The 13,845-nt window shown below is 45.1% G+C and overlaps 1 protein-coding gene across 4 annotated transcripts in view; it reads left to right on the plus strand.

The window, feature by feature from the left end:
• Positions 1–13,845, plus strand: part of LOC106581175 (membrane-associated phosphatidylinositol transfer protein 3) — a 129,560-nt gene that overhangs the window by 29,625 nt on the left and 86,090 nt on the right. For 3 of the 4 annotated variants that reach the window (XR_001323032.2, XR_001323028.2, XM_014163053.2), the window contains exon 3: positions 6,171–6,278. Coding sequence is in view for 1 of the 4 variants with exons in the window: in XM_014163053.2 (XP_014018528.1) it covers positions 6,171–6,278 (108 nt within the window). In the remaining 3 variants the exon portion in view is untranslated. The remainder of the gene's footprint in view (positions 1–6,170; positions 6,279–13,845) is intronic. The other variant, XR_001323030.2, reaches the window with a different exon arrangement.

Consider the following 13,845-nt stretch of genomic DNA (forward strand, 5'->3'; position numbering starts at 1 on the left):
AGTAGCCATTTCCTTTCTGGGTGTATAGCCAAGTGGACTGTTTTGTTTGAGGCGTGTGACCTGAAGATTGCTCCACTTTCATTTTATCTGCTATTGAACGCAGTTTATTCCGTCTTAAATTTTATCGATTATTTACGTTTTAAAATACCTAAAGTTGGATTAGGAAAGTTGTTTGAAATGTTTGGACAAAGTTTACAGGTAACTTATTAGATATTTTGTAGTCATGTTGTGCGAGTTGGAACCGGTGTTTTTCTGAATCAAACGCGCCAAATAAATTGACATTTTGGAGATATAACGATGGAATTAATCGAACAAAAGGACCATTTGTGATGTTTATGGGACATATTGGAGTGCCAACAGAAGAAGCTCTTCAAAGGTAAGGCATGAATTATATCGTTAATTCTGAGTTTTGTGTCGCGCCCGGCGGGTTGAAATATGATTGTCATGTGTTTGTTTGATGGGGTGCTGTCCTCAGATAATCGCATGGTTTGCTTTCACCGTAAAGTATTTTTGAAATCTGACACGGTGGCTGGATTAACAAGAAGTTAAGCTTTAATTTGGTTTATTGCACTTGTGATTGTATGAAAGTTAAATATTTCAAATATTTTTTTATTTATTTTGCGCTCTGCAATTTCACCGGATGTTGTCAAATTGATCCCGCTAATGGGATTTGATCCATAAGATGTTTCCACCTCACAGTCGTTGTTCTTCTCTCTACTTTAAACATGTTTCCACCTCACAAGCATTGTGTTCTTCCGTTGTCGCTGTAAGCTGCTCTCATCAGCGCTGCTCTCTGGGAAATGACTCTTCCTGTCTTAACTCTGGCCTTTCTCAACTCCTACAGGGTGTTGTTGGGATCTGGATGCTGAAATCTGTGTGTGTGTTGTCTGCATCTACACATGTTAATGTACAGTATTTTCATACCTATGTAAATTTGTTTGAAATGCATCTACACATTTTTGTGTATTTCCGTGTGTGTGTTGACAGAGACAGACAGAGAAGGAAGATAAAGGGCTGAAGAGACAGACAGTGACCAGTAGGCCTCTCAGTGTGATCGTAGTGGACAGGCCTGGCAGAACAGTGTCACAGACACTCTGAGATGCCAGGCATGTGTGAGTGTGTGTGAGAGAGCGAGAGAGAGAGCAGTGTATTGGACATGGTGTGTCACTCTGTCTCTATGAGCCAGCCCATGAAGGACTACCATCTGACCATGGTACTGCAGCAGGCCAGAGTGACGATCACAGCAGACAACCACTCTGACCATGGTACTGTGACTGCAGCAGCCCAGAGCGACCGTCACAGCAGACAACCACTCTGACCATGGTACTGTGACTGCAGCAGCCCAGAGCGACCGTCACAGCAGACAACCACTCTGACCATGGTACTGTGACTGCAGCAGCCCAGAGCGACCGTCACAGCAGACAACCACTCTGACCATGGTACTGTGACTGCAGCAGCCCAGAGCGACCGTCACAGCAGACAACCACTCTGACCATGGTACTGTGACTGCAGCAGCCCAGAGCGACCGTCACAGCAGACAACCACTCTGACCATGGTACTGTGACTGCAGCAGCCCAGAGCGACCGTCACAGCAGACAACCACTCTGACCATGGTACTGTGACTGCAGCAGCCCAGAGCGACCGTCACAGCAGACAACCACTCTGACCATGGTACTGTGACTGCAGCAGCCCAGAGCGACCGTCACAGCAGACAACCACTCTGACCATGGTACTGTGACTGCAGCAGCCCAGAGCGACCGTCACAGCAGACAACCACTCTGACCATGGTACTGTGACTGCAGCAGCCCAGAGCGACCGTCACAGCAGACAACCACTCTGACCATGGTACTGTGACTGCAGCAGCCCAGAGCGACCGTCACAGCAGACAACCACTCTGACCATGGTACTGTGACTGCAGCAGCCCAGAGCGACCGTCACAGCAGACAACCACTCTGACCATGGCTCATGCTCATCATTAGCACATCACGCTGTCAGTTCAACTGGCTCTGATGACGGTCCAATGGGAGTCTGTTAATCCTCTGATTGGTAGTTACATGCCGTGTGTCACTGATGTAGCCTCTTTCCACACCTGCTGTGTCTGGGTTTGGCTAAACTAGGCGAAATGTAGCAAAGGACAGAAATAAACTGTATGGAAATGCCTGTATTGACAGAATCAAATATGGAATTTTTGTGGCAACCATTCATCTAACCCCGCTCTCTGTGTATCTGTGTCCCAGTAGATTCTGTGTGTATATGTCCCAGTGTCCCTGTGTCTATTCCTGTGTGTGTCTAGATTTCCCCTCCTGCTCTTTGTTAACCAACCAAATAATCGGTTCAGTTCTCAGCATCAACTATGTGATTAGTTTCTATGTGATTGGGTTCTATGATAATATAATGGTGGATGGCAGGTCGCCATTAACCGAAAGATAATGTAATGGTGCGTCAGTATCCCGAAAGGTCGCTGGTTCACCTAGTCGAGCAAACTAGGTGAAAAGTCTTTCAATGTGCCCTTAACCAAGACACTTAACCCCAAATGCTCTTGTAAAATACTCTGGATGAGAGTGTCTGCTAAATGACTAAAATGTAAATGTAAATCTTCCTCCCTGTGTGTCTGTGTCCCCCAGCAGACAGATTGTAACCCTCCTCCCTGTGTGTCCCAGCAGACAGATTGTAACCCTCCTCCCTGTGTGTCTGTGTGTCCCAGCAGACAGATTGTAACCCTCCTCCCTGTGTCCCCCAGCAGACAGATTGTAACCCTCCTCCCTGTGTGTCTGTGTGTCCCAGCAGACAGATTGTAACCCTCCTCCCTGTGTCCCCCAGCAGACAGATTGTAACCCTCCTCCCTGTGTCCCCCAGTAGACAGATTGTAACCCTCCTCCCTGTGTGTCTCAACAGACAGATTGTAACCCTCCTCCCTGTGTGTCTCAACAGACAGATTGTAACCCTCCTCCCTGTGTGTCCCAGCAGACAGATTGTAACCCTCCTCCCTGTGTGTCCCAGCAGACAGATTGTAACCCTCCTCCCTGTGTGTTCCAGCAGACAGATTCTAACCCTCCTCCCTGTGTGTCCCGGCAGACAGATTGTAACCCTCCTCCCTGTGTGTCCTGGCCTCAGACAGATTGTAACCCTCCGCCCTGTGTCTGTGTCTCAGACAGATTGTAACCCTCCTCCCTGTGTGTCTCAACAGACAGATTGTAACCCTCCTCCCTGTGTGTCCCGGCAGACAGATTGTAACCCTCCTCCCTGTGTGTCCCAGCCTCAGACAGATTGTAACCCTCCTCCCTGTGTGTCCCGGCAGACAGATTGTAACCCTCCTCCCTGTGTGTCCCAGCCTCAGACAGATTGTAACCCTCCTCCCTGTGTGTCCCAGCCTCAGACAGATTGTAACCCTCCTCCCTGTGTGTCCCAGCCTCAGACAGATTGTAACCCTCCTCCCTGTGTGTCCCAGCAGACAGATTGTAACCCTCCTCCGTGTGTGTCCCAGCAGACAGATTGTAACCCTCCTCCGTGTGTGTCCCAGCAGACAGATTGTAACCCTCCTCCCTGTGTGTCCCAGCAGACAGATTGTAACCCTCCTCCCTGTGTGTCCCAGCAGACAGATTGTAACCCTCCTCCCTGTGTGTCCCGGCCTCAGACAGATTGTAACCCTCCTCCCTGTGTCTGTGTCTCAGACAGATTGTAACCCTCCTCCCTGTGTGTCTCAACAGACAGATTGTAACCCTCCTCCCTGTGTGTCCCAGCAGACAGATTGTAACCCTCCTCCCTGTGTGTCCCAGCAGAAAGATTGTAACCCTCCTCCCTGTGTGTCCCAGCAGACAGATTGTAACCCTCCTCCCTGTGTGTCTCAGCAAACAGATTGTAACCCTCCTCCCTGTGTGTCCCAGCAGACAGATTGTAACCCTCCTCCCTGTGTGTCTCAACAGACAGATTGTAACCCTCCTCCCTGTGTGTCCCAGCAGAAAGATTGTAACCCTCCTCCCTGTGTGTCCCAGCAGACAGATTGTAACCCTCCTCCCTGTGTGTCTCAGCAGACAGATTGTAACCCTCCTCCCTGTGTGTCCCAGCAGAAAGATTGTAACCCTCCTCCCTGTGTGTCCCAGCAGACAGATTGTAACCCTCCTCCCTGTGTGTCTCAGACAGATTGTAACCCTCCTCCCTGTGTGTCCCAGCAGACAGATTGTAACCCTCCTCCCTGTGTGTCTGTGTCTCAGACAGATTGTAACCCTCCTCGCTGTGTGTCCCAGCAGAAAGATTGTAACCCTCCTCCCTGTGTGTCCCAGCAGACAGATTGTAACCCTCCTCCCTGTGTGTCCCAGCAGACAGATTGTAACCCTCCTCCCTGTGTGTCCCAGCAGACAGATTGTAACCCTCCTCCCTGTGTGTCTCAGACAGATTGTAACCCTCCTCCCTGTGTGTCTCAACAGACAGATTGTAACCCTCCTCCCTGTGTGTCCCAGCAGACAGATTGTAACCCTCCTCCCTGTGTGTCCCAGCAGACAGATTGTAACCCTCCTCCCTGTGTGTCCCAGCAGACAGATTGTAACCCTCCTCCCTGTGTGTCCCAGCAGACAGATTGTAACCCTCCTCCCTGTGTGTCTCAACAGACAGATTGTAACCCTCCTCCCTGTGTGTCCCAGCAGACAGATTGTAACCCTCCTCCCTGTGTGTCCCAGCAGACAGATTGTAACCCTCCTCCCTGTGTGTCCCAGCAGACAGATTGTAACCCTCCTCCCTGTGTGTCTCAACAGACAGATTGTAACCCTCCTCCCTGTGTGTCCCAGCAGACAGATTGTAACCCTCCTCCCTGTGTGTCCCAGCAGACAGATTGTAACCCTCCTCCCTGTGTGTCCCAGCAGACAGATTGTAACCCTCCTCCCTGTGTGTCTCAACAGACAGATTGTAACCCTCCTCCCTGTGTGTCCCAGCAGACAGATTGTAACCCTCCTCCCTGTGTGTCCCAGCAGACAGATTGTAACCCTCCTCCCTGTGTGTCCCAGCAGACAGATTGTAACCCTCCTCCCTGTGTGTCTCAACAGACAGATTGTAACCCTCCTCCCTGTGTGTCCCAGCAGACAGATTGTAACCCTCCTCCCTGTGTGTCCCAGCAGACAGATTGTAACCCTCCTCCCTGTGTGTCTCAGCAGACAGATTGTAACCCTCCTCCCTGTGTGTCTCAACAGACAGATTGTAACCCTCCTCCCTGTGTGTCCCAGCAGACAGATTGTAACCCTCCTCCCTGTGTGTCTCAACAGACAGATTGTAACCCTCCTCCCTGTGTGTCTCAGACAGATTGTAACCCTACTCCCTGTGTGTCTCAACAGACAGATTGTAACCCTCCTCCCTGTGTGTCCCAGCAGACAGATTGTAACCCTCCTCCCTGTGTGTCTCAACAGACAGATTGTAACCCTCCTCCCTGTGTGTCTCAACAGACAGATTGTAACCCTCCTCCCTGTGTGTCTCAACAGACAGATTGTAACCCTCCTCCCTGTGTGTCCCGGCAGACAGATTGTAACCCTCCTCCCTGTGTGTCCCGGTAGACAGATTGTAACCCTCCTCCCTGTGTGTCCCGGCAGACAGATTGTAACCCTCCTCCCTGTGTGTCCCAGCAGACAGATTGTAACCCTCCTCCCTGTGTGTCCCAGCAGACAGATTGTAACCCTCCTCCCTGTGTGTCCCAGCAGACAGATTGTAACCCCTCCTCCCTGTGTGTCCCAGCAGACAGATTGTAACCCTCCTCCCTGTGTGTCCCAGCAGACAGATTGTAACCCTCCTCCCTGTGTGTCCCAGCAGACAGATTGTAACCCTCCTCCCTGTGTGTCCCAGCAGACAGATTGTAACCCTCCTCCCTGTGTGTCCCAGCAGACAGATTGTAACCCTCCTCCCTGTGTGTCCCAGCAGACAGATTGTAACCCTCCTCCCTGTGTGTCTGTGTCTCAGACAGATTGTAACCCTCCTCCCTGTGTGTCTGTGTCTCAGACAGATTGTAACCCTCCTCCCTGTGTGTCTGTGTCTCAGACAGATTGTAACCCTCCTCCCTGTGTGTCTGTGTCTCAGACAGATTGTAACCCTCCTCCCTGTGTGTCTGTGTCCCAGACAGATTGTAACCCTCCTCCCTGTGTGTCTGTGTGTCTCAACAGACAGATTGTAACCCTCCTCCCTGTGTGTCCTAGCAGATGTGCTGGAGGGGAAGAGTGCCATCCTCCTGGGGATGAGTCAGTGGAACTCCAACGACCTGGTGGAGCAGATCGAGACCCTGGGACACATGGACCAATCACAAGGTATGTTACACACAGGGCATACTGGGGGCATGAGAGGGCTCTAATGCCCCCTGAACATATTTTCAACTCTCTCCAACTCCTATTGTAGTACTGCGGAGCTGCTCGCTCTCCAAGACATGCATGCACGCTCTAACACAAAAAAACGCAAACTTACACACACACATTCACACTGTTTTGTTAAGCAAAGAATTTCACACAACAAATCACAAATGAGGGTTTTGAATCATTCAAATAAATTCAAACATCCATTTATGTGTTTGTACATTCGGTTAGATTAATAGAAAGCAGACAGGGCTTGATGCTCTGCTGCATGTATTGATTTGTAAAATTAGAATTTTCCTCCTTGTTATCGGTCAATACAATCTCCCACAAGTAATTTAGTTTTTTCTTATGGTTTGTTTTTGTTTTATTTATCTATTTTTATTTATTTATTTATTTAATCTCAGTGCTCGGATTTTCAAACCCCAGGGATTTATTTGGTCTTACGTAACTCCCTCCCTCTTGGTTATATTTTGGTCTTTGAAGATTGACAGGCCCTTTTCCAGAGGCAAATCCATGCATGCCTACTGGAAGCAGCTACAGTAATTCAACTACCTTCTCTGAAAATTACCTCTCCATCACTCTGCTTCCCTTTATTCAGACTGGCAATGTTTATCAACTCACATCAACTGTATCAAAACTGTATTTCATCTTAAATCACATTCATTAAATATTGGTTAGTGTTAAATGGAATGGAGGGTTTTTCAAATGTTTTTCAAATTGATCTTACAAGTGATTTCCCAAATTAGCTAATTCAGTGTACTGCAGACTCATGCAAATGACTCTCTGTAATGTAGATTCACGTTTTCTATAGTCTCAGCACAGGTAGATCACCAGAACATTTTGACTGAACCAACGGGAGACTGACTATATCCATATTATACTTCAGAAATCCCACAGCCTTGATAGTGAGACACATCAATGGTAGAAAAACAGCACAATGCTTTTCGTTTTTTAATATTACAGAATTCCCCCAGTGGTGGGGGGGCTCAGTTTAGAGACTGCAACAAAAACAGCGGTTCAAAACAGATGACTCACTGAGCCACCCAGTTAACCTCTATGGGCTAGGTGGGACGCTAGCGTCCCCCCCGTGGTGCACTCCATCAACAGCAGGTGCATTTCAAGAGCGGCAAATTTGAATCCAAATAAATGTCAAAATTCAAATTTTTCAAACATACAACTATTTTACACCCTTTGAAAGATAAACATCTCCTTAATCTAACCACGTTTTACGATTTCAAAAAGGTTTTACGGCGAAAGCATAAATTTAGAGTATGTTAGGACAGTACATTTACAAGAGTTGTGTGTAATGTTTTGTCAATTCAAAGACAGGGTCACCAAAACCATAAAACCAGCTAAAATGATGCACTAACCTTTTACAATCTCCATCAGATGACACTCCTAGGACATTATGTTAGACAATGCATGCATTTTTAGTTCTATCAAGTTCATATTTATATCCAAAAACAGCGTTTTACTATGGCATTGATGTTGAGGAAATCGTTTCCCTCCAATAACCGGCAGTCAAGTCAACACCACAAATTAAATAATTAAAATTAGAAAACATTGGTAAAATATTATATTGTCATTTAAAGAATTATAGATTTACATCTCTTGAACGCAATCAACTTGCCAGATTTAAAAATAACCTTACTGGGAAATCACACTTTGCAATAATCTGAGCACTGCGCCCAGAAAAATACGCGTTGCGATACAGACTAGACGTCATGTTGGGGAGATCTAAAATCGAAAATACTATGTAAATAATCCATTACCTTTGATTCTCTTCATCAGATGTCACTTCCAGGTATCACAGGTCCATAACGAATGTAGTTTTGTTCAAAAAAGCTCATCATTTATGTCCAAAAATCTCCGTCTTGTTAGCACATGATCTAAGCCAGCCGGACTTCTCGTCATGAACGAGGGGAAAAAATATATTTACGTTCGTTCAAACATGTCAAACGTTGTATAGCATAAATCATTAGGGCCTTTTTAACCAGAACATGAATAATATTCAAGGTGGACGAATGCATACTCTTTTATAACGTAGTGGAACGAGGGTACCCAACATGAACTCGCGCGCCAGGTGTCTAATGGGCCATCATCGTTCCATGGCTCTTGTTCGGTCAGATCTCCCTCCAGAAGACTCAAAACACTTTGTAAAGGCTGGTGACATCTAGTGGAAGCAATAGGAAGTGCCAAAATATTCCTCAGCCCCTGTGTTTTTCAATGGGATAGGTTTAAAGGTAATACAACACATCAGGTATCCACTTCCTGTCAGAAAATGTCTCAGGGTTTTGCCTGCCAAATGAGTTCTGTTATACTCACAGACACCATTCAAACAGTTTTAGAAACTTTAGAGTGTTTTCTATCCATATATAATAAGTATATGCATATTCTAGTTACTGGGTAGGATTAGTAACCAGATTAAATCGGGTACATTTTTTTTATCCAGCCGTGCAAATACTGCCCCCTAGCCCTAACAGGTTAATAAGCCCTGTCTATAGTTTTAGGTTGCATCCCATACGGCACCCTATTCCCTATGAAGTTCACTACTTTTGACCAGAGCCCTATTGCCCCTGGTCAAAAGTAGTGCATTACATAGGGAACAGTGGGCTTTTTGGGACACAGCTCGAGTGTTTACCCCAACAGCCAATGCAAACCCAGCTGAATTTCTCTATTGGGCAAGACAATGGGGTATTAAGAAAAGGGGGTCTTAAGCAGTCCTTACAGAGTGATGAAGAAGCAATCACTGGGCCATGCATCATGCCTGCTAGTGTCTCCCTCTCTTTCTCCCATGCCACCATATAGAAATCACCTAATTTCTGGCTGGCCCCAGTCCTTGTGCGCACTTTGCAGGTGGGAAGTGTGGGGGGGACTTCACTTGCCAAAATATGCACATCAAACATCTCCAAAACATTGTTAGATGACAGAGGGATGGGTATCAACTTGAACTATTTGGGGATATTTTTTTTTTGCTGGATACAGACAATATCCCACTTTCTGAGAGTTTTTTTGCAGTGGCGATTTTAACATGTAAATCTTGGTGGGGCAAAAAAAAAAAAGTGGGATGCGTGCCACTACACAACACTAAACATTACATTAATTGCACTATAACGGTGACAAACGGTGCCACAAACTGTTAGGGCCTACATAAAGCTGTCCCGAAGCAGTTCCAACACCTTACCACTGCTACACCTGGCTATCAGCAGAGCCTTGTCTGGCAGCGAAACAGTTCATTCAACCTCATTTACTGCCTTTTAAAACCTCTTGAAGCGCTCGTCCCGCATGCGGGATCAACATCCAGCGAAAAATCATATCGCCACATTCATAACCGAACCATAACAACATTTATTTTTTTCTTCTCAAATATAGGACTATTTTATATCGTTTTATAGATACACCTCTCCTGAATCGAACCACATTGTCCGATTTCAAAAAGGCTTTACAGCAAAAGCAAAAGATTAGATTATGTTAGAGTACATCGTCAAAGTAGCTACATCGCCATTTTCCGACCAACCACATGCATCACAAATAACCAAAACACAGCTAAATGCAGCACTAACCTTTGACAATCATCATCAGATGACACTCCTAGGACATCATGTTACACAATACATGCATTCTTTTGTTTGATAATGTTCATATTTATATATAAAAACAGCATTTTACATCGGCGCGTGACGTTGAGAAAATATTTTCCCTCAAATGCATCCGGTGAATCAGCACTACAATTTACTAAATTACTATTCGAAAACATTTTTAAAATGTAATATTGTCATTCAAAGAATTATAGATTAACATCTCGTGAAAGCACCCGCATTGCCAGATTTAAAAATAACTTTACTGGGAAAATCACACTTTGGAATAAAAGGGGATGCTATTCTCAGAAAAATAGGCTAGCGATACAGATTAGCGCCATCTTGGAACAATCTAATAACAAATATACTCTTGTATACTATTGTAAATATTCCCTTACCTTTGATTATCTTCATCAGAAGGCACTTCCAGGGATCCCAGGTCCACAACAAATGTAGTTTTGTTCGGAAAAATTAATAATTTATGTCCCAATAGCTTCTTCATATATTTAAGTTCGTTCAAACATGTCAAACGTTGTATAACATAAATCTTTAGGGGCTTTTTCAACCAGAGCTTCCGATGAAACAGCGCTACAATTTACTAAATTACTATTCGAAAACATTTTTAAAATGTAATATTGTCATTCTAAGATTTATAGATGAATATCTCTTGAAAGCACCTGTAATTCCAGATTTAAAAATAACTTTACTGGGTAATCACACTTTGCGATAAAAGGGGATGCGATACTCAGAACAATAGGCTAGCAATACAGGTCAGCGCCATCTTGGAACAATCGCATATCAAATCTAGTCTTGTATACTATTGTCAATAATCCCTTACCTTTGATTATCTTCATCCTTAGGCACTTCCAGGATTCCCAGGTCCACAACAAATGTATTTTCATTCGAAAAAGTTCATCCTTTATGTTCCATTAGCTTGTTGTTGTTAGCGCGTTCTGAAGGCTGCACCAAAAGTTCCGACGTGCGCGGGGCTACTCTTTCAACAAAATGCATTTTTTTCTTATTTAGGTTCGTTCAAACATGTCAAACGTTGTATAACATAAATCTTTAGGGCCTTTTTCAACCAGAGCTCCAATAAGATTCAAGGGGGACGATTGCATTGTCTTTATAAACGTTTCGAAAGGGGAGGGTAGCCAGGGGTGCCGGCGTCATAATGGTGATGGCCCTCTCCGTGTGACCACGTTCCACAGCGTGTCATTCTGTCAATTTTCACAGTAGGAGACTCATATCACTTTGTAAAGACTGGGGACATCTAGTGGAAGCAATAGGAAGTGCTCAATGAACCATAGCTCACGGTGTGATTAATAGGCAACGTGATGAAGTTGAGTCCGCAATTCAGAATTCCACTTCCTGTTTCGATCTGTCTCGGGGTTTTGACTGCCATATGAGTTCTGTTATACTCACAGACACCATTCAAACAGTTTTAGAAACTTTAGGGTGTTTTCTATCCACAAGTATTAATTATATGCATATCCTAGCTTCTGAGTTTGAGTAGTAGGCCATTTAAAATGGGCACACATTTTTTTCAAAATGCGCTGTGGCGCCCCCTATCCTAGGCGACCGTCAAGAGGTTAAACAAATGTGGTTTCTAATGACAATTAAGATGTACAGACTATGTCATAAGGGGACGACAAGCGGATAAGTGGCAATCCGTTATTTCGATCAAGACATTAATGAGCGAGCTAGGATGGACCTAGTCAATATAACTATTTGTTTAGCACTTTTGAAAAGTACAGTGACAGAATTCAGAACATGGGTTGTTCTTACAGTGTTCTCCCTGTACACCAAGTCAGAACCGTAGGATAAATAAAGGGGGCATATAAGCAGATAATGAAAGCTCTTACAATATTCAATGATTACATTTCTCTAAAACAGCTCATAGGCAACATGTGCACCACCAAGTCAGAACAGTAGGCGGCATTAAGATGGGGAAATATACCACATTATTAGGGTGAGGCACATGGGCTACTAATAGCTTACTTAACAACATACACTTAGTATTACTTTCTTAGCTACAGTATACATACCTCCCTGGCATATTACATCATGTATGCTGCAGCATCACTACGACCAGGAATACGACTTTCCCTGTCACGAGTGTCGTAGGGTTTAGACCAAGACGCAGCGGGAAAATGTATACTCATCTTCTTTTATTAAAGGACAAAGAAGGAAAAACCAAAACGTATACAAAAAAACCACGATGACAAAGAACAGGCCGGTAAGGCACAAAGCTATACACAGCAACAATCTCCCACAAAATCCTATGACAAAAACACTCCTAAATATAGGACCTTCAATCAGAGGCAACGATAGACAGCTGCCTCCAATTGAAGGCCCCAATCCCCATTACCAAAACATAGAAATACAAACACCTAGACAGAACATAGAAAAACTAACATAGAACAATAACCAAAACCCTGGACTAATAAATCAAATACCCCTCTACCTAAATACATAGCCCGAACCATATAAACCAAATACCCCCTCTACATGAACACATACACAAACACACCCTGAACCACATAAAACAAATACCCCCTGCCACGTCCTGACCAAACTACAAGAACAAATAACCCCTTTACTGGTCAGGACGTGACATTCCCGAAGCGGATCCTTTGTTCGAACCACCCAAGGCATTCTAACTGATTCCAGAGGCTGACCCAAAACAACGTCGCCGCAGAAGAGGTAAACGGAGCGGTCTTCTGGTCAGACTTCACCCACCACTTCCGAGTATATTACTCACTAATGTACAGTCTCTAGATAACAAGGGTTGCTTTCCAGAGAGACATCCGTGATTGTAGCATACTCTGTTTCACGGAAACATGGCTCTCTGGGGACATGCTGTCAGAGTCGGTACAGCCACCTGGATTCTTTGTGCGTCGCGTCGACGGGAATAAACATCTCTCCGGGAAGAAGGGCGGGGGTGTATGTTTCATGATTAACGACTCATGGTGTAATTGTAACATCATACAGGAACTCAAGTCCTTCTGTTCACCTGACATAGAGTTCCTTACAATCAAATGTTGACAGTATTATCTCCCAAGAGAATTCTCGTCGGTTATTGTCACAGCTGTGTATATCTCCCCTCAAGCCGATACCACAACGGCCCTCAAGGAACTCCACTGGACTCTATGCAAACTGGAAACCATATATCCTGAGGCTGCGTTTATTGTAGCTGGGGATTTTAACAAAGCAAATTTTAAAACAAGGCTACCTAAATTATATCAGCATATTGATTGTAATACCTGGGCTGGCAAAATACTGGATCACTGCTACTCTAACTTCCGCGATGCATACAAGGCCCTCCCCCGTCCTCCGTTCGGCAAATCTGACCACGACTCCATTTTGCTTCTCCCCTCCTTTAGGCAGAAACTCAAACAGGATGTACCAGTGACAAGGACCATTCAACGCTGGTCTGACCAATCGGAATCCACCCTTCAAGATTGTTTTGATCACGCGGACTGGGACATGTTCCGTGTAGCCTCAGAGAATAATATAGATTTATACGCTGATTCGGTGAGTGAGTTTATAAGGAAGTGCATAGGAGATGTTGTACCCATTGTGACTATTAAAACCTACCCTAACCAAAAAACGTGGATAGATGGCGGCATTGGTGCAAAACTGAAAACGAGAACCACCGCAGTTAACCATGAAAAAGAAAACCGGGAATATGGTTGAATACAAACAGTGTAGTTATTCCCTCCGCAAGGCAATCAAACAAGCAAAATGTCAGTATAGGGACAAAGTGGAGTCAAAATTCAAAGGCTCAGACACGAGACGAATGTGGCAGGGTCTACAGACAATCACGGAATGCAAAAAGAAAATCAGACACCATCTTGCTTCCAGACAAACTAAACACCTTCTTTTCCCGCTTTGAGGATAACACAGTGGCACCGACGTGGCCCACTACCAAGGACTGTGGGCTTTCC

This window comes from Salmo salar, chromosome ssa20, assembly GCF_905237065.1.
Source record: "Salmo salar chromosome ssa20, Ssal_v3.1, whole genome shotgun sequence".
Classification (NCBI taxonomy): Eukaryota; Metazoa; Chordata; class Actinopteri; order Salmoniformes; family Salmonidae; genus Salmo; species Salmo salar.